The sequence below is a fragment of the Narcine bancroftii genome, chromosome 4 (genome assembly GCF_036971445.1).
Source record: "Narcine bancroftii isolate sNarBan1 chromosome 4, sNarBan1.hap1, whole genome shotgun sequence".
In the NCBI taxonomy this organism is placed as follows: Eukaryota; Metazoa; Chordata; class Chondrichthyes; order Torpediniformes; family Narcinidae; genus Narcine; species Narcine bancroftii.
Window position 1 is genome coordinate 303,518,200 of NC_091472.1, and position 26,768 is coordinate 303,544,967.

Sequence of the window (26,768 nt, forward strand, 5' to 3'; positions counted from 1 at the left end):
TTTGCAATCCAGAATTGAACACACTAATAGTGTGGTCTTACCAGAGATTTGTAGAGTTGCAACATAACCTCTCTACTCCTGAACTCAATCCTCCTATTAATGAATCCCAGCATCACATAGGCCCTCTAAACTATCCTATCAACCTGTGCGGAGACCTTGAGGGATATGAATTTTCAACCCAAGGTCGCTCTGTTCATCCACACTCTTAAGTAACTGACCATTAACCCTACATTCAGCCTCCTGGTTTGTCCTTCCAAAAAGCCTCATATCATACTTATCTGGATTGAACACCATCTGTCACTTTTCCACCCATCTCAGCATCCTATCTATATCCTCTTGTAACCTTTGACAACCTTCAGCTCCATCCACAACTTCTCCAACCTTCGTGTCATCTGCATTCTTACTGACCCATCCTTCCACCTCTTCATCCAAGCCATTTATAATAATCACAAAGAGCAGGGATCCTCAAACAGATCCTTGAAGAACTCCACTAGTCACTGACCTCCAGGAAGAATACTTTCCTTCTACTATTACTCTCTGCAATGCCTTTTTCTCTTGTGAACACTGAAGCAAAGTACTCATTTAGGACCTCCCCAATCTCCTCTGCCTCCAGGCACATGTTACTTCCTTTATCCTTTAGCGACCTCACCTTCATTCTCATCAACCTTCTGTTCTTCACATACGCATAGAACGCCTTGGGGTTCTCCTTAATTCTACATGCCAAGGCCTTCTCATGCCCCTTCGAGATCTCCTAAGTCCCTTCTTAAGCTCTTTCCTGTCTACCATATACTTCTCATGAGCCCTTCCTGGTTCCTGCTTCCTGTATCTAACGTATGCTTCCTTCTTCCTCTTGACTAGCTGCCTCACCTGTTTCATCAGCCATGGTTCCCTTTTCCTACCATATTTTCCTTGTCCCAGTGGGACAAACCTATCCTGAACGCAGCACAAATGGTCCCTAACTTCCTCCACATTAGTTCTGTATTAGCCCTTTCCCAATTAAGCACTTTCCCATTTTGTCTGTTTTCATCATTTTCCATAGTTATGTTGAAGCTAAGGGAATTGTGGTCACTCTCACCAAAATGCTCCCCCACCTGACCAGACAATACCCAGAACTAGATCCAGTATGGCCTCTCCTTTCATCGGCCAATCCTTCTTGAACACACCTGACAAACGTAGCCCCATCCATCTCTCTTGTGGTCAGTAGGTTTCAGTCAATATTAGGGAAGTTGAAATCACCCATAACTACAACCCTGTATTTCCTGCACCATTCCAATATCTGCCTGCTCATCTGCTCCTTGGTGTCCCGAGGTGTCCCCAGCTATAATTTCTCTTACTTCCCACAGAAACCTGGTGTATATCATGTCCACCTACGAGGACCTATCAATCTTGATGTTTTTAAGAAGATCCAACATTTCCGCTTCCTTAATCTCTACATTGTCCAGCACACAGCCAAGGATCAGATCAGCAGCCAGATTTTGGAATGGTGCAGGAAATACAGGGTTGTAGTTATGGGTGATTTTAACTTCCCTAATAATTGTTTATTCTGTCACAGATTTCACACATCCTGCAATTGGAGAATTCCACTGTCCTAACTGCTGTCTCCATTAACTCTTCCCAATTCAAATTCAAAGATATTATGTTACTGAAAGCAAGCTCAGCCTCAGCTTGACGAAGCCTCGTGAGCCAAAGACTCTAAGTCCCTCTCATCTGAACCACTCACACACTGGCTGCTCTCCACTGAAATGCTGGAAGTTTGACATTCAAAGAGGAACATAGATCAGGGGATACAGTTTAAGAATAAATGATTGGCTATTTAAAATCAATATGTGGAAGAACGGAAACTTTCCAAGGGCTTTGACTCTTTGGGATTCTCTACCCCAGAGAACTGGGGAGGCTATGAGCCTAATCTCTCTACGATAGGGAGGAATAGTAACGAGGGAAAAAGTAGAGTCGAGGCCAAGGTCAGGTCTGCAATAATCTTATCCAGAGAGGATGCAAGGCACTGAATGGTCTTTACCTGCTCCTTTTTTTGTTTTTATTTCTTTGCAAATAAAATAATAATCCTTAATGACAAAAACATTTAAAAACACACAGAGCAAGATTTTACCAACCATATCATTCATCATAATCAGTTGAGTAATTCTATTTATAATATTGAACCATATTAAAAGGCAAAAAATAAATCTTGATGAAAGATTCTATCAATTAAATTTAATTGCAACTTACCTGAACTGTCTCTGGCTCCCGCAGACCGAAGCTTTGGCATTCCACCAGCAAATAATCCACCTAAAGCAGGTCCACCTCCTCCTCCTCCTCCTCCTCCTCCTCCTCCTCCTCCACCTCCAGGTCCTTTCGGAGCTGTGTACAGAATATTTGATAACGTGAATGAATTAATCAATCATCTCCATAATACAGTAAAATTGCATATATTTTAAGTTATGGCTTCTGGGCCAGGCTATGAATTTCAGATCTTTTTGGGATTCAAACCATTGGCTTTTTAGCCATTAAAATTTCATTAAAGTTTTGGATTTCCTTTAGTGGAATTTCTTGTTTATTTTTATTGAATGACAACATTGTTTGACTGGTTTAATGTATCCTAGATTTTGTACTTTAAATGGACGGGAGGGGGGAGGTAGGGAGGGTGGGATGGGAGGAGGGGGGAGGGGGGAGAAAATGGCACTGTATATATTTGAAAAGGAAAAAGTATGTATCATGGTTAATGTGGTTTATGGTGTGAAAAATAAAAAATTTTAAAAAAAAGTTTTGGATTTCCACACACGCACTTCATTGCTGGTCACCACGTTGATGAAGCTGAAATCCCCTACTCTATCGGGTGTTAGATTGGAGATCTAATTGAGTTCAAATGAGGGATTAGGAGGCAAAAGGAAAAGTAACTAACTTTTTAAAAAAAAAATGACATACATTTAGTATTTTTTTAAAGTGTTGTGTGCCTCAAATTTACTTTTTAATTCATTACAATTATAAAAATATTTCTAAATGTCAAAAATTTTAACAACAAAATGTGAGAACTTTATCTGAATGCCAAGGCCTGTGCCCACCTAGGCCTTTTTTCAAAGCTTGAGGGGACATCAAAGGCATCACTGGATTTGTACATGAAGCCTTGTTGCCATTAAGACCTTGTCACCTATGCTCAAGACATGAAGGGTCAGTAAAAATCTGTCATCGTGAGACCAAGCACAAAAGATTTGTGGATAAAGACAGTGAGCCTGAGTGTGGGACTGACAAATCACTCTACCCTTGAAAATGCAGTAAGAGCAACAGGTCGGATTTGCAGTTCCCAGTTTTCTCATCAATCTATTCTCATGCCGTCATAAATGTATTCCTATTCCAAAGAAAAAAGGCACTGCTTGTGGATGTTAAACATTTCCTCAACATAATTTGGGCAAATAGAATTTCTAGTTGTAAGTTAAGACAACAACCCCTTTGTCTTTTTAAATGTTTTTTTAAGTAAGCAAATGTAACCAATACCAAATGGTCACAAAGTACATCTTAAATTGGATTTCTGAAAATGCCTCAGTCATGTTTGCATCCCCGATCCAAACACTGGCACCTCCTGGACTACATCCTGGTGCGAGAAAGTGACAAACGAGATGTGCTCCACACCAGGGTCATGCCTAGCGCGGAATGCCACACTGACCACCGGCTGGTTTGCTGCAAGCTCAACCTTCACTTCAAGCCAAAGCCCAGGAACAATAAAGCCCCAGAAAGAGGTTCAATGTTGGAAAACTGCAGTCAGACGAAGCGAGAGGAAACTTCCAGGCAAACCTCAAAGCAAAGCTCGACGTTGCAACCCGCCTCACGGACCCGTCCCCTGAAACCCTCTGGGATCAGTTGAAGACTACCATACTGCAATCCACTGAAGAGGTACTGGGCTTCTCCTCCAGGAAAAACAAGGACTGGTTTGACGAAAACAGCCAGGAAATCCAGGAGCTGCTGGCAAAGAAGTGAGCTGCCCACCAGGCTCACCTTACAAAGCCGTCCTGTCCAGAGAAGAAACAAGCCTTCCGTCGCGCATGCAGCCATCTTCAGCGCAAACTCCGGGAGATCCAAAATGAGTGGTGGACTAGCCTCGCCAAACGAACACAGCTCAGCGCGGACATTGGCGACTTCAGGGGTTTCTACGAGGCTCTAAAGGCTGTGTACGGCCCCTCACCCCAAGTCCAAAGCCCGCTGCGCAGCTCAGACGGCAAAGTCCTCCTCAGCGACAAGATCTCCATCCTCAACCGATGGTCAGAACACTTCCAATCTCTTTTCAGTGCCAACCGCTCAGTCCAAGATTCCGCCCTGCTCCAGCTCCCTCAACAGCCCCTAAGGCTAGAGCTGGATGAGGTTCCCACCCTGGATGAGACATATAAGGCAATCGAACAACTGAAAAGTGGCAAAGCAGCAGGTATGGATGGAATCCCCCCAGAAGTCTGGAAGGCTGGCGGCAAAACTCTGCATGCCAAACTGCATGAGTTTTTCAAGCTTTGTTGGGACCAAGGTAAACTGCCTCAGGATCTTCGTGATGCCACCATCATCACCCTGTACAAAAACAAAAGCGAGAAATCAGACTGCTCAAACTACAGGGGAATCACGTTGCTCTCCATTGCAGGCAAAATCTTCGCTAGGATTCTACTAAATAGAATAATACCTAGTGTCGCCGAGAATATTCTCCCAGAATCACAGTGCGGCTTTCGCGCAAACAGAGGAACCACTGACATGGTCTTTGCCCTCAGACAGCTCCAAGAAAAGTGCAGAGAACAAAACAAAGGACTCTACATCACCTTTGTTGACCTCACCAAAGCCTTCGACACCGTGAGCAGGAAAGGGCTTTGGCAAATACTAGAGTGCATCGGATGTCCCCCAAAGTTCCACATGATTATCCAACTGCACGAAAACCAACAAGGTCGGGTCAGATACAGCAATGAGCTCTCTGAACCCTTCTCCATTAACAATGGCGTGAAGCAAGGCTGTGTTCTCGCACCAACCCTCTTTTCAATCTTCTTCAGCATGATGCTGAACCAAGCCATGAAAGACCCCAACAGTGAAGACGCTGTTTACATCCGGTACCGCACGGATGGCAGTCTCTTCAATCTGAGGCGCCTGCAAGCTCACACCAAGACACAAGAGAAACTTGTCCGTGAACTACTCTTTGCAGATGATGCCGCTTTAGTTGCCCATTCAGAGCCAGCTCTTCAGCGCTTGACGTCCTGCTTTGCGGAAACTGCCAAAATGTTTGGCCTGGAAGTCAGCCTGAAGAAAACTGAGGTCCTCCATCAGCCAGCTCCCCACCATGACTACCAGCCCCCCCACATCTCCATCGGGCACACAAAACTCAAAACGGTCAACCAGTTTACCTATCTCGGCTGCACCATTTCATCAGATGCAAGGATCGACAATGAGATAGACAACAGACTCGCCAAGGCAAATAGTGCCTTTGGAAGACTACACAAAAGAGTCTGGAAAAACAACCAACTGAAAAACCTCACAAAGATAAGCGTATACAGAGCCGTTGTCATACCCACACTCCTGTTCGGCTCCGAATCATGGGTCCTCTACCGGCACCACCTACGGCTCCTAGAGCGCTTCCACCAGCGTTGTCTCCGCTCCATCCTCAACATCCATTGGAGCGCTTACACCCCTAACGTCGAAGTACTCGAGATGGCAGAGGTCGACAGCATCGAGTCCACGCTGCTGAAGATCCAGCTGCGCTGGATGGGTCACGTCTCCAGAATGGAGGACCATCGCCTTCCCAAGATCGTATTATATGGCGAGCTCTCCACTGGCCACCGTGACAGAGGTGCACCAAAGAAAAGGTACAAGGACTGCCTAAAGAAATCTCTTGGTGCCTGCCACATTGACCACCGCCAGTGGGCTGATAACGCCTCAAACCGTGCATCTTGGCGCCTCACAGTTTGGCGGGCAGCAACCTCCTTTGAAGAAGACCGCAGAGCCCACCTCACTGACAAAAGGCAAAGGAGGAAAAACCCAACACCCAACCCCAACCAACCAATTTTCCCTTGCAACCGCTGCAATCGTGTCTGCCTGTCCCGCATCGGACTTGTCAGCCACAAACGAGCCTGCAGCTGACGTGGACTTTTTACCCCCTCCATAAATCTTCGTCCGCGAAGCCAAGCCAAAGACATTCATGAACTGAATTATAGATTTTGAATTATATACCCAGTCGCACAAGTGTAACTTTCTAATATAACTTTCAAATAAAATAACTAGTCTAACTAATCTAATCAAGGTTTCCAAACTTACCACTAAGCACTGGTCCACTCCTATCATTTGTAACAGTCTTCTTCAGTTTTCTGGTTTTGCATATGTCTGACAAAAGTGCCTGTCTTCCTGATGGTTCATTTTTATTTAGGGTGGATTTTTCAGTACATGCCTAATTGCAAAGGGAACAAAGTTAAAAAAAAAACATCTGTTGATCAGTTAATAAACCATTTTACTATCAATATTCAAGTGTAACAGTGGTAAATCTAATAAAATATACTCATAGCTTTGTAAAACAAGTCTTGCAGTCAGTCAGTAGGATTGAACTTCCAGGGTAACATCTCATGGGTAGTTCATTATGTAAAGTGTTAAGAGCCCAGAGGACTCCAAAACCCAGCAGCAATAGATATTCACCAAGACAAATGGTTACTTAAACAAAAGTTGCTTTTAATTATTTTTAAACAAGAAAACAGGATCACACTTTAACTTATCACTATTAACTTAACTAATCTAATTAACTCCTTTCTAATTCTAAACGCACATGTATGTAATGTGTGTGTAAGTTCTGAAAAGTTCTTTGATTCACAGTCCAATCTCACTTTTCACTCCTCCAAGTTCACCAGGCTTTGATGCTTGAAAGGTAAATGGTTACTGCTCAGGAAGGTTCTTGTCAGTTTTCAGGGAGAGATTCATTGTATGCTGACACCCACAACTGATTTACTTCCATCATCCACTTCAGTGTCTTGCCGAAGAAACTTGCCTCCTCAGGGTTCTCTAGATGATAACCTCTTTCTTTCAGGTCACCACAGAGTGCCTTTTTGTTTCTCTTATTCCAAATGAAACATTAGGAAGCTAGCCCTCTCCTCTTGTATGAACCACAAGGGCTTTGACCAGGCTGAACTAAGCAGTTACAACCCATCTTCCAAATGAGGTTTTTCCCACAAGCTTTCCAGCTTGTCCTGTTCCAGTCCCAGCTGCTGCTGTTAACTGTAAAACTCCAGAACTGAATTCCCTCTCTCTCTTTCTCTGAGAGAAAAAGCCTGCTTTATTCTCTCCGATTCCAAAATCACATGACCCTCTTAGAAAAGCAAGTTAAACTCCAGACAGCCTGCGGCTCCGATGAGTTATTTCATCTGTTGCCTTTTTGTAAGCAACAATCCATTAGTGAAGTCTCTTGGGCACTCTCCAAAACTTTTACAAATGTTCTTGGAGCCAGCCTGTCTAGCACGAGCAGAGCTCCAATATTTTTAAAGTGTTTGTATGTGACCTACACTAAAAAAAACCTGCCCCAATTTATCTCCCAAAAACATCTATAATCTGTCACAATGCTCATGGCAGACAAACGTTGAAGTGTACCATGTATATAACATTTTCACACCTCTGACTTTCAGACAGTCACTCTTCTTCTATGCCGCTGACAAGGGAAACATCCTTCTTTCTTATTGTATTTTTCAGTGAGATCTCCTCATTCTTCTCAATTCCAGAGAGTGGAAGGCTAGTCTCCACATTCTCTCACAAAATAACAAACCCATCCCATCCCAGGATCTGAGCCAGTGGCAAATAATTCTCCACTTCGAGTGGTCATAGGTCAAAAACTTCCAGGAATTAGTGCACATTTCTTCAAGGAAGTTTTGAGCACATCTGGATTCTCTTCATCTGCCCACATGGTAATTTCTTCCTATGATGAAGCGTCCGTTTTGGACGACTTGTGTCATAAATGTGAATGACATGGTCCTCCTAATGAAGTTTTCTCAATGTAACAAGGGCTTCGATTCTCGGGAAGTTGTCCAGAAAGAAGACACTATCATTGGTACCCTTGTCCTTCTCATTATCTATATTAACAATTTGGATGAGAATCAAGTTGGCATGATCAGCAAGTTTGTGAATGACATTACTTTCTTATACTATTTTCAGGTTATATTGTGATTTAATTAAGATTTTATTTTAATATTTACATGCCAAATTTCAAAATGAAAAATAATCATTGGGCTAAATCATCTTCTCATCCTTTTTTCTGGGTTTCTTTAATCTTTTATTAAATCATCCAATTATTAAAACTTACTTATTCACACTTAGACATAAAATTTGGTGCTAAAATGAAGTGTAAAGAGGGTTGTCTCAGATTACAATAAGATCGTGCTCAATTAGGGAATGTTAGATGGAATTTATCTCAGACAAGTGTATGGTATTTCACTTTAGCAAGCTAAACAGGGCAGATCTTGTATAGTAAATGAGTTAAATGCAAAAATCTGCAAACACGGTGATTGTAGTTTAAACCAAAATGCCGGAGAAACTGAGCAAGTCACGCAGTGTTCTTGTCTCCGTCTGCCCATCATCCCACTTCCTAATCTGGTTTCCATGCATCAACCCTGCCTGCTACTGCCTCATCCTTTCCCCTCACCTCTTTACACTTGCCATCTCTCCGCTACACTCTCTGCCCTGATGCAGAATCCTCACCCAAAATCTCTTTGTCTTTACAGATACTGCCTGGTCTGCTGCTCCAGCAGTTTGGTTCTTGTTTGTTCCTGTTCACAATTGATTGCTGAAAGAATGTTTCTGATGGAAGAGATAGAAGGTGAAGCTGTAGGAATTTTGGTTAAATCATTTGCGCCAAATAAACAGGTCAAATGAAATATTTGTTATTTGTCTGATTCATAATTAAACTGAACTCCTACTGAAATTCACATTCACACTTGCAAAATTATCTTGTACTTAGCAACTACAATAAAGATTTCTGTGCCACACTGCTGCTATCAGAAATGGATAAAACAGGAACAAAGCAACAATTTAACTAGCTGAGTATTGTAAAAGAATGAATATGAACATCATTTTGGATCATTTGTAACCATTAAATGCCATCATGAATTAGAAAATGTATAATTAATTCAATTTGATTATTGGTTCTGCCCACTTTAAAGTCAAACATTCCCTCACTAATTCACCTGACACAATCTCACATTTTTCACTTGTTGATAGAGGGGGGAAAGTAAAATACAAAATTATTTATCGGATGAAATAATTGAACTGAAAAGAAGAAATGTATTTAAAGGAAGCCTACATACATACATGATCGAGAATAGAAGGCAGTGTGATGACAAGTTGAAGCATGATGGTAAACTAATGGTACTGAAGGCCACAGGGCCAAAGAGGTTTGAATAAAAATGGTTCTTTACACAGGATACTGACATATAAATAGTAGTGGAGGTGGTGAAAGAAATTAATAACATTTAGATATTGACCATCACACAGACATCTTAGTGAATATTCATGCTCGTGATGAAAATAGTCAAGCATTATATTTGTGATGCTTCATTTAGGCCAGTGGTTCTCAACCATTTTTTGTCCAAGGCCCCACTTTAATTTTTCAAAGAAACGTATGCCCCACCATTAGCAGAAAAAAATTACATATTCAAAAGAAGTTTTAATTAAATCATTTTCTGCAAGTGTATTTCAATGCAATTAAGGTCAAGAATACACTGGAACATTTATTTCATATTCAACTACTACTTCAATACATCAACCATATCAACACACACTTCCAACAATTGTCGTTACTTCAGTAGGAACCTTGCCCCTGATGCTGGCTGCACATTTTTTTTGATTTGAGGAACTAATTTTGTCAGTTTGAACCTTAAATCTCCACGTTTTGTAATTTCCAGTTGGTTTCTCTTAGCTTGTTTTCTTTGGCTTGGCTTCGCGGACGAAGATTTATGGAGGGGGTAAAAAGTCCACGTCAGCTGCAGGCTCGTTTGTGGCTGACAAGTCCGATGCGGGACAGGCAGACACGATTGCAGCGGTTGCAGGGGAAAATTAGTTGGTTGGGGTTGGGTTTTTCCTCCTTTGCCTTTTGTCAGTGAGGTAGGCTCTGCAGTCTTCTTCAAAGGAGGTTGCTGCCCGCCAAACTGTGAGGCGCCAAGATGCACGGTTTGAGGCGATATCAGCCCACTGGCGGTGGTCAATGTGGCAGGCACCAAGAGATTTCTTTAGGCAGTCCTTGTACCTTTCCTTTGGTGCACCTCTGTCACGGTGGCCAGTGGAGAGCTCGCCATATAACACGATCTTGGGAAGGCGATGGTCCTCCATTCTGGAGACGTGACCCATCCAGCGCAGCTGGATCTTCAGCAGCGTGGACTCGATGCTGTCGACCTCTGCCATCTCGAGTACTTCGACGTTAGGGATGTAAGCGCTCCAATGGATGTTGAGGATGGAGCGGAGACAACGCTGGTGGAAGCGTTCTAGGAGCCGTAGGTGGTGCCGGTAGAGGACCCATGATTCGGAGCCGAACAGGAGTGTGGGTATGACAACGGCTCTGTATACGCTTATCTTTGTGAGGTTTTTCAGTTGGTTGTTTTTCCAGACTCTTTTGTGTAGTCTTCCAAATGCGCTATTTGCCTTGGCGAGTCTGTTGTCTATCTCATTGTCGATCCTTGCATCTGATGAAATGGTGCAGCCGAGATAGGTAAACTGGTTGACCGTTTTGAGTTTTGTGTGCCCGATGGAGATGTGGGGGGGCTGGTAATCATGGTGGGGAGCTGGCTGATGGAGGACCTCAGTTTTCTTCAGGCTGACTTCCAGGCCAAACATTTTGGCAGTTTCCGCAAAGCAGGACGTCAAGCGCTGAAGAGCTGGCTCTGAATGGGCAACTAAAGCGGCATCGTCTGCAAAGAGTAGTTCACGGACAAGTTTCTCTTGTGTCTTGGTGTGAGCTTGCAGGCGCCTCAGATTGAAGAGACTGCCATCCGTGCGGTACCGGATGTAAACAGCGTCTTCATTGTTGGGGTCTTTCATGGCTTGGTTCAGCATCATGCTGAAGAAGATTGAAAAGAGGGTTGGTGCCAGAACACAGCCTTGCTTCACGCCATTGTTAATGGAGAAGGGTTCAGAGAGCTCATTGCTGTATCTGACCCGACCTTGTTGGTTTTCGTGCAGTTGGATAATCATGTTGAGGAACTTTGGGGGTCTTAGCTTGTAGCAAATCACTAACAGCCCTGAAGCCACATTCTACTAAATAAGACAATGGAAAATGTATCAATAGTTCCCTTGCTCAAGTCCTCGAGTTTGGGTATTTCTTTTCGATCTCATGGTTCTTTTCACTTTGAACAGAGTTTTCACAGATTCATCATGTAGCAACTCAGATCTCTCCTCTTGGTATTGCACTGGAACTTCAAATAAGTCCACCAACAATGACCGAGTTAACCAAGGGGGAAAATCCATTGCCTTTAAATCACAAAATCTATAATTGAAGTCGGTAACTAAAATTTTAAAATGGTCAACAAAGATGTTTGTAACAGCATTAGTTACCTCACTCTTACTCAAACAATAGAATTGACTGGAATTTCTTGCAGAAATATTCCTTTGGCATAATTCATGAATCCAAATATCATTTTGCATCAACCCCCCCCAATCAATATGCTAGTGCACAAAGATACATACAGGTCTCACTCACCACTGAACTGAAAAAGTAAAAGGTTGTGGATAGACACATGATTGTTGAGATAATTTGGAATCTTCCTTCGCCAATGAGTTAATTTGGAATGGATGATAATAAGACCGGTCAGAAAAAATAAAATTATAATGTTAACCAAAGATAACAACAGTTAAAATAAGAGAAACAACAGAGAAAAATCGGAAGAGCAAAAGCACGTTATGAAAATAAAAAGAACAAAGTGATTTTACTTGGAAGTTACCACAATTGTGATGTACTGACAGTGTGGCCAAGATGCATCTTTCACACCCAAAGTAACAAGTTTATTTTTTAAAACCAACTTTTAAAACTATTTCCCAAAATATTCCTACACCCCACCAGTGGGCTGTACCTTGAGAATCTATGATTTAGGTCATCAGCTCTCACTGCCACTTTGAAATACAGGTATTCACAATTGCATTCAACCACCATTAGATGGAGACACATGCAAACTTCTATGGACAAAGGTAATGGAATTCATGATCTACAGATTACATTGAAGTTAATAATGAAATGGATTTATTGGGGGTCTCTTTTCTTCTCCATGTTAAGGACACTTTCCGAGGTTGGACATGAACTCATTTTTGCAACATGAAAAAAATACCACACTCTGTGGTAGCAAGCGGGTATTATGGAATGAAGTTAAAGCATCCAGAAAAAAGAATAAGTATTTAAAAAGTCAAGGTATCTTGATTCTAATTTTTTTCAGTAAATTTTTGTTCAAAGCATTTAGGCAATCTATAAACATCATCACACACAAGTGCGGTTGTTCAATGGAATTGGGAATATGAACATAAAACAAGTTTTTTTTCTTTGAAAACATTAAATTTCTTATACTATTTTCAGGTTATATTGTGATTTAATTAAGATTTTATTTTAATATTTACATGCCAAATTTCAAAATGAAAAATAATCATTGGGCTAAATCATCTTCTCATCCTTTTTTCTGGGTTTCTTTAATCTTTTATTAAATCATCCAATTATTAAAACTTAATTATTCACAATTAGACATAAAAGCAATTATGACAATATCCAAACATATAGAAGGAAAACTAAAAAAAAAATGTAGAAGCTAATCAAGAATTCTATTTGATGAAGTAAATTGAGTTTAATTTTGATTTATAGTTGTTTAAATTGAATTAAACCAGTTCTGATTCAGGGTAATTGGCCCAAAACACGACTCTGCTTCTCTCTCCAAAGTGGTTGCTTGAGCCACTGAGTTTTTCCAGTATTTTCTATTTTCATTCCTTTTTAAACCAATTATGTTTCACCCAGTTATAACACTAAACTGAAATGAATCTCCCCATTGGGAATCTGGCCCTAAATGATACCAATATAATTATATGCAATTTCAGTAAGAGTTTACAACAGCAAAAGCCTTCAAAAGCTTAAAGCAGAAGATTCAAAATCTGAAATAATGCAGAAAATGTTGGAATTACAAGGCAAATTAGGCTGCCTCTGTGGCCGGAGAAACATTTATGGTCAATGATCTTCTGCCAGTACAGAGAAAACTTAAATCAAACATGTTTTTAAGTAGTTGAACACAGTTTGATTACTTCTGTGTTCATGCAAGTTCAAGTTAATTATCACATGAACCAAGGTTCACTGATAAAGTTGGTTTATACACAGCTTCTGGATAGAATCTTATTAATCATAATGATTGTGAATGGTGAATGCACATCATAATTTTTATTACAAAATCTGGGATTATTGTTGCTCTCGATGACCATCTCAAGTGCCAAGGATGAACTATACCATTTAGAATTCTGTATTATACATACCCAAGGTGAGCTCAGAATCACACAAGCACTCCCACCTTGTCTAAACATCTGCTTTTCTCTATTATCTATAACTGGTACGCTCATATGCTATTGAAATCACTATCATTGTCTAAGTGACCTCCCAGACAACCTCAGATCTTCTCTTTAACCTTAAGTGGACCTTAAATCCTACTGATTTCTGCTCACCAATAACCCATGATCTTCGGGGAAAAAAATTCTTCCTCTTCCCAGGGCCTCCCCCCACAACTCTTGGACATTTGGTCGGAAAGTTTCATGCTCTTCCCATCCTGACATTGTGAGAGGTCATATTTCAATTGTTCCACCATGAGCAGCTGCATCTTCACTTGCCAAGGCCCAAAGGTCTGAAATTTGACCTTTCCCGAACTTTCAGTGTTTTAAGCTCTAAGATGGTCCCCGAAGCTTACCACTTCAAATAAATTATTTTTGTCTTAATATTCCTTCCTGTGATTCAATATCAAATTGTTCGATAATGCCTCTGAGGAGCAACTTGAGTCTTTCTTCTGTATCACAAAGCATTATACAGGTGCAAAATATTACAGTTGGAATGCAGAGTCAAGTTGAATTTAAACCTCAGAACTAGACTAACACTTCACAGCTGTTAAAAAAAAATTCAATAAGGTGAGAAAATCAGAGAAAAGCCTTGGCAAATGAGAGCAGCAATAAGATGAGCATTACTTTAGGTCAAGTATAGTGCCTCAAGTGCAGAACTCGATAGCACAGTGGCTCGAGCCCCTTCCTCACAGATCCAGCAACACTGGTTTGATCTTGATCTCTGGAGTCCTTTGTGTGGAGTTGGTATTTTCCCTACGATTGCTCTGGTTTCCCCTGGATGCTCCAATTTCCTCCAACATCCCAAAGACACCCAAGTTGGAAGGTTAATTAATTGCCCCTAGTGCAGGCAGAATCTTGGAGAATCTGATGTGATTATATGGAGATTAGTTCACAGAAACAATTAGTGGGAGGTGTGACCACTCTGTGAGCTACCCATAGACTCGAAGAGTCAAACAGCCTCCATGTAGTAACGGAAGAGTGCTGTCTGAGAAAAAAAAACTTATTTTGACTCATTCTTTGAAGTTCCTATCCCAGAAAGCTTTGGGAACGCCATCACAGTGTCATTTAAAACAGAAATCAATAAAATCTCTGGGCATTAAAATTAAATCAAGAGATATGGAGCTATTGCTGGAAAATAGAGCCACAGTTAAAACATAAGCAATGAACTTAATGAACAGGAGAGCAAGTTGACCCACTCCTGCTGTCATTACATTTTTTTTCTCCCCATCAATCAACATCTAAGACTCCTGACTTGCAATCTAGACTAAGCCTCATCTTATTGGATAGATTGATGCCTGGAGAGGTAGAGCACAATGGATTTAGAAAGTGATGAAACCACAGATGTGAGAAGGTCTTGTGCAGTTCCACATGGGATTTCCAAATGGCTTCAGATCAAATATTAAATTGTTTTTTTGCTGATCCCAATTGATGGTTCTCCTAACATAGTGAATCAATACTTCCCCATAATGAGAAAAATTTAGAAGAATCACCAAGGGCCTCAAGATGACTTCCAGGTTAGAGACTTCAATGTCATACCTACACTGTCCAACTCTGCCAGACTGAAACTAGTACAAGATCATAAAGGAAGAAACTTTCAAGGGTAATCTATTGTCCCTCAACTTTAGAAAGATCTCCATTAGAGACCACTTTGGAGGAGTGTGGTGAATGTCTGCCAAGCTGCCTGTCTCCCCTCTGGCGAGCCTTGCTGTACTAACATTGGCTGTGCATTAACTGTACTGTTAAGGACATTCCCCTTGGATATAACTGTTTGTGCATCTATTGTCTTTCATTATTGTACCATGAGTTTCTGCTAATAAAAGCCATGATTATTGTTTGACCACATCATCTTTGTCTACTTCATCAACTGGCACTTCAAGGAGCTAATTTGTGAAGCTGTTTGTGTAATGACCAGACAAAACTGACTGCAATTCACAGGAAATGTAGGAACGTCATTTTAAAAGGCTGCTTTTGAAAGACTCGGGTTATATTAGCAATATAAAAGCAGTTTAATCTCAGCAGAAGGGTTTTATCACCCCCTCCCTCCCAAAATACCAATGTTGAGTCATCCTCACCAGTGAAAATGTTGGAGGGGGAGCAGGAGGTGGTGGAGGAGGAGGAGGAGGAGGCATCTTTCGTATTCAACAGGAATACTGGATAACTGTTCAAAATCCTACAAAATAAGAAACATAATGTTAGTGACATCATTTTCATATACACAACACAAAATATTCTGTTTGCCCTTTCTGCAGAGGTAGCCTGACCCATTGTGTATTTGCAGCATTTTCTGTTTCTACAGGAACATGAAATTAATGCTTGAATCACTCTTGATCAGTGGATAGATTCATTGCCATACACATCTTACAATTTGCTGTACACATAAACTCTTGCCAAGGATTGGTTGTGCATTTGTGGAACTGGTTGGATTTTATTGTCCAGAATGGGAAATAAAATTACGTTGCTTGTGAACCAATGATCTGTCACGACTTTAAGAGCTGTACCATTTGACTACTCCTTGGTTGCAACAATTTTTGCAGGAAATTCCAGATACAGTCAATGAATAAACTTTATGCACTTGTTTGAAACCTTCATGACTCGAGTCTGTAAATTATTTAATTGATTTCGTAATAGATTTATAACCCACTGAACACTCAAACATGACACAGAAGATAGTGAAGGATCAAAATCATTAATAGTGATAAAATCTTTGAGGATATTAAGTAATTAAATCAGATCATAGGGAGGACCAGTATGCGATGCACAGTTAATTATAGCAAGCAAGCTAGTCGCACCAGTGCGACTACACTGGTGACCCTGACGGGCTCAATGGATTTTAGACCCGACAGATATCACGGCCTTCCAGAACGCTGTCTCTCTCAAACTGCCTTCTTTTTGGACGGTTCAGCCAGAGGTCTGGTTTGAGCAAGTTGAAGCACAATTTCAAATTGAATGTATTGCCTGCCCCGCAGGCAATACATGAACACGTTAGAAGAAAGACCAATACTCTGTGTACTATAAAGCTCAGATCTGGGCAATAATGCAAGTGGCACAAAATGATTGAGAGATTTTTATGGAGATAGGAACATCTGGTTATAAAGTGGATCTTTATAGTGCAGGAGTTGACGAACGGTATCACTGCACATATTACAAAATTTATACTGTGGTGACTCACCTAAGCATGCACCGAACTCATTCCAAAAGTCACAAGTGCCATGCAGACTTCAGCCGTCAAGAGGACGCTGACTGCGGGGCAAACAGTGGTACGGAAGATGACATCACTTTTGCCCTATTGTGTGTGAGGTTTCCCAGGAGTGGGATTTAAAAACGCATGCGTGAAAAACCAGTAAAGCTTTTCCAAATGAATGCCATTCGAGTAAGACAATTTCTTTCTCTCATCGTGACACAGTGCGACTACACTGGTGATCCTGACGGGCTCAATGGATTTTGGACCCGACAGATATCACGGCCTTCCAGAACGCTGTCTCTTCTTTTTGGACGGTTCAGCCAGAGGTCTGGTTTGAGCAAGTTGAAGCACAATTTCAAATCCGACAAATTCTGGCAGACACTACCAAGTACTATTATGTGGTGAGCGCCCTCGACCAGGAGATGGCAGGTTGTGTGATCGATTTCCTGCAGCACCCACCGGCTAACGACAGGTACGAGTTGATTAAAGCTCTCCTTGTCTGAACGTTTGGTGTCTCTCGCCGCAAACAAGCTGCCCAGCTGCTGCGCATGGATGGCCTGGGGGACCGTTCACCATCGGCATTAATGAGAGACATGCTGCTGTTGGCTGACAGTCATGGGCCCTGCATAATCTTTGAGCAAATTTTTCTGGAACAAATGCCGGAAGACATCCACCTCCTATTGGCAGATGAGGATGTCAGTGACCCCCGCAGGGTTGCTGCCCGCGTGGAGTTCTGTGGTGTGCGAAGCTACAGAGTGGGGACCTGGTTGCAATTAATGCTACCCCACGCCCGAAGGCCCAGGCTCCACATACCCAGCAGTGAGGCAGAACTCAGCCTCCAACAGAGAGGACACTGACACAGATTTTTGGTGCTTCTAGCACCAATGGTGGGACTCTTGAGTGCACCGCTGCTGACCTCCATGTGCATTTTCAGGAAACACCACGGCCGGCTGTTGCTAGTCACTGCAGCAGCTGGCCACCATGACAGCCTGCTTATGATTGGGATAGGCATTCCAGGCAGAGGTTCTTGGTGGACACTGGAGCCAAGCTCAACGTCTTCTCTCCTTCTGACCACGATACACAGAACAGAAAGGTGGGGCCACTGCTAACTGCAGTAAACAGCAATGCCATTCGTACGTGCGAGACTTGGTCCATACCCCTGCAGTTCGGGCCCAGCAAGTTCATCTGGACATTCACCCTTGCCAAGGTATTTCAACCATTGCTCAGGGTGGATTTCCTCAGGGTCCACTCCCTACTAGTCGACGTGAAGGGGACACAGTTGGTGGATACCAAGACTTTCCAGATGTCTTCCTTTGGAGATGCCAAACTGCCCGCCCCACAGCCAGACTCTGTGACATGTTCCGGGAACTCATTTGTAAGGGTTCTGGCGGAATTTGCAGACATCATAAAGCTACAGTTCTCCGTAATGATACCCAAGCACAGCATGGCACATCATATCCCCACAGGGACCTCAATCCACACCCGAGCCTGAAGACTGCTGCCCGACAAGCTCTACCTGGCAAAGGAGGGGTTTCGACAGAAGGAGGAGGTGGGGATTGTGCGCAGATCAGACAGTCCCTGAGCATCCCCATTCTACATGGTGCCTAAAGCAGCAGGAGGATGGAGACCATGCAGCGATTATAGAAGACTAAATGACGCCACCACCATGGATTCCTACCCTGTGCCCCATATACAGCATTTCACTACTATCCTGCACAGGACTTGCATTTTCTCAAAGATAGACTTCGTCTGCGGGCATCACCAAATCATATAACCATATAACCACTTACAGCACAGAACAGGCCAGTTCGGCCCTACTAGTCCATGCCGTAACAAATCCCCACCCTCCTAGTCCCACTGACCAGCACCTGGTCCATACCCCTCTAGTCCCCTCCTATCCATGTAACGATCCAGTCTTTCCTTAAATGTAACCAATGATCCCGCCTCGACCATGTCTGCCGGAAGCTCCTGGTGCATCCAGCCCTGATTACATTAATTGGGCTCTAAGTTTCTCAGGATGCCGTTTGGTCTGAAACACGCAGCATAGACATTCCAGTGATGGATGCAGTGGGGCAGAACATGGAGTTCGTGTTCAGCTACTTGGATGACATACTCATCACCAGCCACTCCTGCCAGGAACATCTAAAACACCTATATCTGCTATGCCGCCCCCTACATGATTTTGGGCTCACAGTAAACCCCACCAAGTGCCAGTTTGGGTTGTCCTCAATCGACTTCTTAAGGCACTGCATCAATCGCCACGGCGATTGTGAAAGTGAAAGTAGAAACTATCTGCCAGTTCGCCAGGCCCGATTTGGTTAAGAGTCTGCAAGAATTAATGGGAATGGTGAACTTTTACCACAGCTTTTTGCCTGTGGCAGCCTGCATCATGCACCATCTGTTTGGTCTCATGGCTGGGAAAGCTAAAGAAATCACATGGACACAAGAAACAACAGCGGGCTTTTGAGAAGGCCAAGGAAGCCCTGGCAAATACCACACTCCTGGCTCACCCCTGTGTGTACGTTCCCACAGCCCTCACGGTAGTTGCCTCCAAATTGGCGATTGGCGGCATCCTGGAACAGTTCATTGACGGCCATTGGAAGCCCCTGGAGGTCAAATACAGTGCCTTTGACAGGGAGCTGCTAGCCCTGTATCTGGCCAACCGGCACTTTTGGTATTTCGATGAAGGAACGGAATTCACCATCTTCACTGACTACAAGCTTCTAACCTTTACTTTCACCAAAGTGTCAGACCTGTGGTTGGCCTGCCAATGCCTCAACCTTTCTTATATCTTGGAGCTTTCCACTGTGATAAAAGGCAAATCTCCGGAAAGAGCAACGTAGTTGCCGATGCGCTGTCACGCGCCTCAGTACGGTGGAGAATTCCCTATCTCCGGGGGTAGATTACATGGTACTGGCTGAGGCTCAGCACTGGGACAATTAGATTCCACCATACAGGACTGCGGTCTCAGGGCTTCGCCATCAGACCAGGGGGTCCAACACTCCTTGGTAATGTATCCACAGGCCAGCCTCAGCCCAACATTCTGACCATTTGGAAGCACTGCATTTTTTGATGCTCTGCGCGGTTTAGACCACCCTTCCAAGCAGGCAACAATTCGCCTTATAGCTGATATCGGTTCATGTGGCATGGCCTCTGCAGGCAGGTCGGGCACTGGGCCAGAACATGCTCAGACGCCAAGGTGCAGTGGCATGTGAAGGTCTCGCTCCAGACCTTCCAGACTACACAATGAAGGATCGAGCATGTGCACGTGGACATTGTGGGCCCTCTGCAAGGGGAGCAAGGTACCTGTTCACCATGATGGACAGGTTCACGAGGTGAGTGGAGGTGGTTCCCCTTGCAGGCGCCTCCACAAAGTCATGCACCAGGGCCCTGGTTTCCACCTGGGTGACGTGTTCGGCCTCCCGGCTCACATCACCTTGGACATGGGTGCGTGGTTCACACCTGCACTATGGACGGTGCTGTTGTACTTGCTGGGACAGCTCCACCGGACAACGCTATATCACCCACAGTCAAATGACTTGGTCAATTGCTTCCACAGCCACTTAAAGACCGCCCTAATGGCACACCTTCACAGACCAGATTAGGTAGATGAACTACCCTGGGTGCTGCACGGCATCTAGACAGCATCCAAGAAGGACATGAAGTCTTCATCAGCAGAGCTGGTATACAGCAACCCCCCACCCCCTCCATGGTACTTGAGGAATCTGTCCCCACAGCTCGGGGCAGGAGGATGCGCTAGCAGAAGTGCTCATCAAACTGTGTGAGCAGCTTAGGAATCATTGTGCCTAAGGATTTCCAGGACTGTGAGTATGTCTTTGTGTGAAGAGTATGCACAGACCACCTCCATAGCAGCCCTATGAGGGACCATCAGTGTAGTACGACACAACGGCATGACTTGAGTCCTGGACACTGGCGGGCGTGAAGAGTCATTTACTATCGACCGCCTCAAGCCAGTGCACCTGGACCTCGACCAGCCAGTAACAGGATTTGCGTCAAGACGACGAGGGCGACGACCCAAACAGCCGGTGCAAGTGCAGGCACCGGACGTCTCGCCTCCGATCACTGCTTCTGGGGGAGGGGGGGGAAGGCATGTGACGACTCACCAAACCGGCTCCAAAAGTCACAAGTTCGATGCAGATGTCAGCTGTCGGGAGGACGCTGACTGCGGGGCAAATAGCGATCCGGAAAGTGCCGACTCTTCTTCCTCTTTGGGCGCGGGGTTTTCCTGGGAGAGGGGTTTAAAAATGCGTGCGTGAAAAACCACTAAAGCTTTTTCAACTGGACACATTCCAGGTCATTCAAGTAAACAATTTCTTTCTCTCATTGCGACTACAATACAATGAATTGGCAGGAGGACAAGTTCAAATCAGCTGGATCTGAACCACACATTCCCATCTTAATGAAGTTCCACATTCCTACGATGGGTTAACTGACCAATTTAACTTGTTGGTTAATGGCAAAGGGAATCGAAGGGGAAAATGATGGACATGCAACAAGAAAGGACAAATTGCTGATGTACAGGAAAATAAAGGGCCCTGTATCGCAAGGTTGGATTACTGGGCCTGAACACGATATTGCAGGGGAAGTTTCACTCGGGCACAGAGCAAATGCAATAAAAATTACTTTTCTCTTATTTATAGCATCTTGCAAAATACTTTCACTTATGTAGTTTCTTATTGCACTACTATGCTAAGAAATAGGAATACCTTGATCTCTCTGAACACCCATGTTCCTTTAGCCTCTCAATCGTTTTTAAAAAAAACACTATATTTTTTCATACATTTTGTTGCAAAGTTGCTAATGACCAAGAAAAGTAAGAAAGTTGCAACAAGGACACGAGCTACAAGGGATGCATTTAGGTTTCTTCCTTTGGCTTGGCTTCGCGGACGAAGATTTATGGAGGGGGTAAAAGTCCACGTCAGCTGCAGGCTCGTTTGTGGCTGACAAGTCCGATGCGGGACAGGCAGACACGGTTGCAGCGGAAAATTGGTGGGTTGGGGTTGGGTGTTGGGTTTTTCCTCCTTTGCCTTTTGTCAGTGAGGTGGGCTCTGCGGTCTTCTTCAAAGGAGGTTGCTGCCCGCCGAACTGTGAGGCGCCAAGAGGCACGGTTTGAGGCGAGATCAGCCCACTGGCGGTGGTCAATGGGGCAGGCACCAAGAGGTTTACTGAATGACCAAATAACGCACAAATGAAATGTGATGTTGGAAAATGTGAAATTTTTCATTTGGCAGGAAAAATAAATTATTAAATTGGCATGAGATTGCCAAGCTCTGAGGTGCAAAGGGATCTGGGTGCCTGTGCATTTGATGAGCAAGCAGGTACAACCTGTACAAAGGAAAGCAGAATGTTAAAATTTTTTGCTAGAAGAATTAAGTACAAAAGTATGTAATTTATTCTACAATTATATGAGACATTGGTGAGATTTCATCCCAAATATTACGTACAGTAAAAGTCTTGTTTGAAAGAAAAAAAAAGTTAATACTTTGAAAGCATTTCAAAGACAGTTAACAAGTCTAAACCCAGAATGTCCAATGAGGAAAGATTCAACAGCCTAGGCTTGTTCAGAAGAGGAACACACAAGATCCTGAGGAATCTAAACAAGGTGACAATGAAAAGAAGTTTCTCATGAAAAATTAGGGATCACTTATTTTAAGACATGGATGATGCAATTTTTTTCTATGAAGACCACAGGTTTGATATTTTCTTCCTCAAATATTGAATATTTTCAAGGCTGGCTTTAGATAGCTCACTGATAAGCTGGAGGGTGGAAGTTGTTATAGGTGGACAGCAATGCTCATTTGAGATTAGCCTTGATTTTATTAAGTGACATACTCCTGCTCCTAAATCACATATTCATTCGCCACTCTGCATTCTCCTCAAAACTCACATCAGCACTAAGCGATAGATTATTAGTGCATGTGGTTTTACAGTACATTTCCCCATATCCGAAAAGTTTGGGACCGGACATTTTACAGTTAACTGGATTTTTCGGATAACTGAATAATGGGTTTAAGCAGATACTTGTATCTGTTAACGGAAGAAGGTCAGCTGTTGCCAATTCCTAACATCTCCTCACCTCTGCCGCCGATCCTGGACACCTCCCCCGTCGCTGGTCCTCAAAACCTCCCACTGAGGTCCCCGCTCCTGCTTGGGAGACCCCTCTCCTTGATGATGCCAGGACAGTGGAGAACCAAGTGCAGTGGAGGGTAAAGAAGAAATGGAAAGAGAGAGGGAAGGGAATTACCTGAACTGAGGACAATCTCCCCATGCACCGTCTGACCTGCTGATTTCCTCCAGTTGCTCACTGAAAGCTTGAGATTCCATTCTGCTTCACTGAGCCGGCATGCAGCCATTCAATGTGTCTTGCCAGCTGGTTCTGAGCTCTGTTGTTACCAAACTGATGCCAACAGCACTTCAGAGCTCCCCATATGCACGGCAGGTGAAAATGCTTTTCAACTTTTGACAGGTTGCCACCAAAAAAAGTTTGGATAATTGAACTTTTTGGATATGGGGAAAACACACTGTGTCACATTTAATCCAATCATTGACGTAGATTGTGAATTGCTGGGACTCCAGCAACTGACTAGTCAAGGTCTTGCAAATGGAAAATGGACTATTTAATGTCACTGTTTCTATTAACGGTTCCCCAAACCATACCAGTACATTATATCCAAATCCATACCAGTACATTATATCCAAATCCATACCAGTACATTATATCCAAACCCATACCAGTACATTATATCCAAACCCATACCAGTACATTATATCCAAATCCATACCAGTACATTATATCCAAATCCATACCAGTACATTATATCCAAACCCATACCAGTACATTATATCCAAACCCATACCAGTACATTATATCCAAATCCATACCAGTACATTATATCCAAACCCATACCAGTATATTATATCCAAACCATACCAGTATATTATATCCAAACCCATGCCAGTATATTATATCCAAACCCATGCCAGTACATTATATCCAAACCCATGCCAGTACATTATATCCAAACCCATGCTAGTATATTATATCCAAACCCAAGACAGTATATTATATCCAAACCCATGCCAGTATATTATATCCAAACCCATGCCAGTACATTATATCCAAACCCATGCTAGTATATTATATCCAAACCCATGCCAGTACATTATATCCAAACCCATGCTAGTATATTATATCCAAACCCAAGACAGTATATTATATCCAAACCCATACCAGTATATTATATCCAAACCATACCAGTATATTATATCCAAACCCATACCAGTGTATTATATCCAAACCCATACCAGTGTATTATATCCAAACCCATACCAGTGTATTATATCCAAAGTATATTATATCCAAACCCATGTGCTTTAGCATGACACCTTGGTGTGATGCTTCAGAAAGTTCAAATGCATAACATCCACTGGTACCCAGTTATCCATTCTATTAATTCCTAAAAATGACAATTTGTCAAACATGATTTGATCATAAATCCATGACAATCTACATATGTACCGTGTTACCACTTCCTTCATAGATTTTAGTCTTTGTTGTCAGTTTACAAATTTCCTCATCAAAATTTCCCAGTTTTCTCCCTTAAATCCCAATCCGTAGAATCCATTTGTGAAAATCTTGGCATCCAAAATCTTCTTTAAAAATACAGGTTCTCATATCTGGAATTTCTTTTCCCCGGATGCTCATTTCAGATATTTATTCATTCCACTATTTTTAATGAGACTTTTCTGTCTCTGTCATTGCCTTTTTCATTTCTTCTATTTCTGTGTGTTTGGGAACCACCAAAACTTTCACAATTTAAAAAAGAAACACATCACAAAAGTTTACTCTCAAATTTTAATTTCCCTTTCCTTTAATTTCTTGTTGCGTTCTTTTGCTGAATTCTAGTTTTCTTTGTCCTTATTTGGCAACTCTGTAAAACACTTCTTCAAATGCATAAATTTGGAATAAAAACAGAAAATGCTGATGAGAAATGTTTGAGGTCACTGATCTTTCTTAAGAAGTTAGAAAACACACCTTTTCATTTGTCGAAAGAAGTTGGAATAAACTGAACAAAGGAAATGCTGGTGATAGGATGGAGATCGAGATTCTTCAGGAGACCATTGCTTTCAATGCCTTTTTGTCGGGCACAGCTAATCTATCTAAAAGGTGTAGGGCAAAGCAGATGAGTGAGGACAATTACAGAAAAAAAAACCTGCTGGATCACAAGATGCAAACATAGCAGTTGAAAATGTTGGAAACACAGTCCAGGTAGCATCTGATGAAAGGTCTCCAATATTAAGTGTTATCTTTGTCCATAAATGCTCCCCTCATGATTCAGACTGTACTTTCCATTGGTTCATGAAAGCAGCTAAGAGATTCCTCACAATCTTTTCTCTCAACTTCCATCATTCCATGATTTATCGTTCCAGCCTCTTCCATTTTGTTCGTTTTCTAAAAGTTGAGCACCCTGGAATATTTAATGGCCAACATCACTCACTTTGCAGCCGTGGTTCCATGAGAAGATTGACATTTTTGTGGGAAGTGAAAAAGGTTGCTCAAGGTTACAATGGGAAAGAAACAGGGTGAACAAGTGGCAGATGGAGTTCAATCCTGAAAAAACTGAAATAATACTTTGGAAGGCTGAACTTGAATGTGGAGTACATCGTTGAGAGCAGTATTCTTAACAATATGGAGGAACAGAGGGATCTTAGGGTGCAAGTGCAACCTGATAGGGTGGTTAAGGCGGCATATGGTATTAGTCAGGGAATTGAGTTCAAAAGCTCTGAGACAATGTTGCAACTCTACAAGACTCTCACTTAGATCATATTCAGAGTACTGTGTTCAATTCTGGTCACCTCATTGGAAGAAGGATGTGTAAGAGATGTACCAGGATATTACCTGGATTGGGGAACATCTCTTATGAAGAAAGGCTGGGTGATCTAGGGCTTTTTTTCTCTGAAGCATTGGAGAATGAAAAGTGACTTAATAGAGGCATAGAGATTATAAGAGGTACAAATAGGGTGGACACACCAGCACTTTTTTTTCGAAAAATCAGTGGCCAAAAATCAGACAATGTCTGTTTAAGCTGAGGGGAGGAAAATTTAGGGGAGATGCCAAAGGGTTTTTTTTTGTTTTACACTGAGAGTGGTGAGTGCCTGGAATGCATTCTGAGGATGGTGGAGGAGGTTGATACTATAGGGACATTTAAAAGACTCTTGGATAGGCACATGGATATAAGGGTTATGGGCTGTGAGATGGGGAATGGTTAGGTTGATGTGGAGTAAATATAGGTTGGTCCAACATCGTGGGGTGTATGGCCCAAGTTGTACTGTTCTGTATCTTAATGGATATTGGATTTTACTTATTTATTTCTATTTGTGAGATGTATTTTCCACTGTGCTACACATGCTGAGTAAACTCAGAATTCTTTAGTTTTGTTCTTTTATTTTTAACCAATTTTTTCAGTTCAGTCTGTAATTGGAGGTACAGTGAAACCTCAATTTTACGCAAATTCAGATTTAACATGATGAGCCATTGGACTCAGCAATCAGCTCGTCATGTGTAGAAAAATGCTGGGAGAAGGTCTGGGGCCGGCCTTTTCACCACACCAAGCCAATAATGATGACAAGCCTAATTTGTGAGGCAGAGAAGCTGTTCGAATGGAGAAAGAAGAGCTACACCAGTGGTACTCTCCCAACGATGAATGCCCAACATGGACGCCAGGATCATCCGTTAACATCCACTATAGCACTGGCGGAGGCAAGGGTACCCATTCTCGAACCGCAAGAAAATGATAATGAAGAGCCTCCACCCCCACAAGTGTCTGACGCCACTGAACACCTCGAGGCTAGCCTCCGTCAGCTGGAGACTCAGGAGGTGGACCACATAAAAATCCTCCAACTCAGAACCATTCTGAATTTCACTCGCAGCCAGTGATGTGCTACATTCAAGCAAGGAACACGAAAACTTTTTAAAGAAATTATTTGTATATGATGATTGCTAATATTCTTGAGTATTTTTGAA

At 42.6% G+C, this 26,768-nt stretch overlaps 1 protein-coding gene and 1 long non-coding RNA gene across 13 annotated transcripts in view; one reads left to right on the forward strand and one right to left on the reverse strand.

The window, feature by feature from the left end:
* The window catches only part of LOC138762194 (uncharacterized), a 59,656-nt gene extending 50,798 nt beyond the window's left edge, over window positions 1–8,858 (forward strand). The window contains exon 3 of the long non-coding RNA XR_011356812.1: window positions 8,706–8,858. This is a non-coding gene — a long non-coding RNA (uncharacterized lncRNA). The remainder of the gene's footprint in view (window positions 1–8,705) is intronic.
* The window catches only part of LOC138762192 (WAS/WASL-interacting protein family member 1-like), a 139,390-nt gene that overhangs the window by 7,204 nt on the left and 105,418 nt on the right, over window positions 1–26,768 (reverse strand). For 7 of the 12 annotated variants that reach the window (XM_069935763.1, XM_069935764.1, XM_069935761.1 and 4 more), the window contains 4 exons: window positions 20,848–20,969; window positions 15,615–15,712; window positions 6,268–6,397; window positions 2,227–2,358 (listed from right to left, as the gene is read on the reverse strand). In XM_069935763.1, the coding sequence (XP_069791864.1) occupies window positions 2,227–2,358; window positions 6,268–6,397; window positions 15,615–15,671 (319 nt within the window). In that variant the 5' untranslated portion in view covers window positions 15,672–15,712; window positions 20,848–20,969. The remainder of the gene's footprint in view (window positions 1–2,226; window positions 2,359–6,267; window positions 6,398–15,614; window positions 15,713–20,847; window positions 20,970–26,768) is intronic. The other 5 variants (XM_069935771.1, XM_069935769.1, XM_069935768.1 and 2 more) reach the window with 1 other exon arrangement.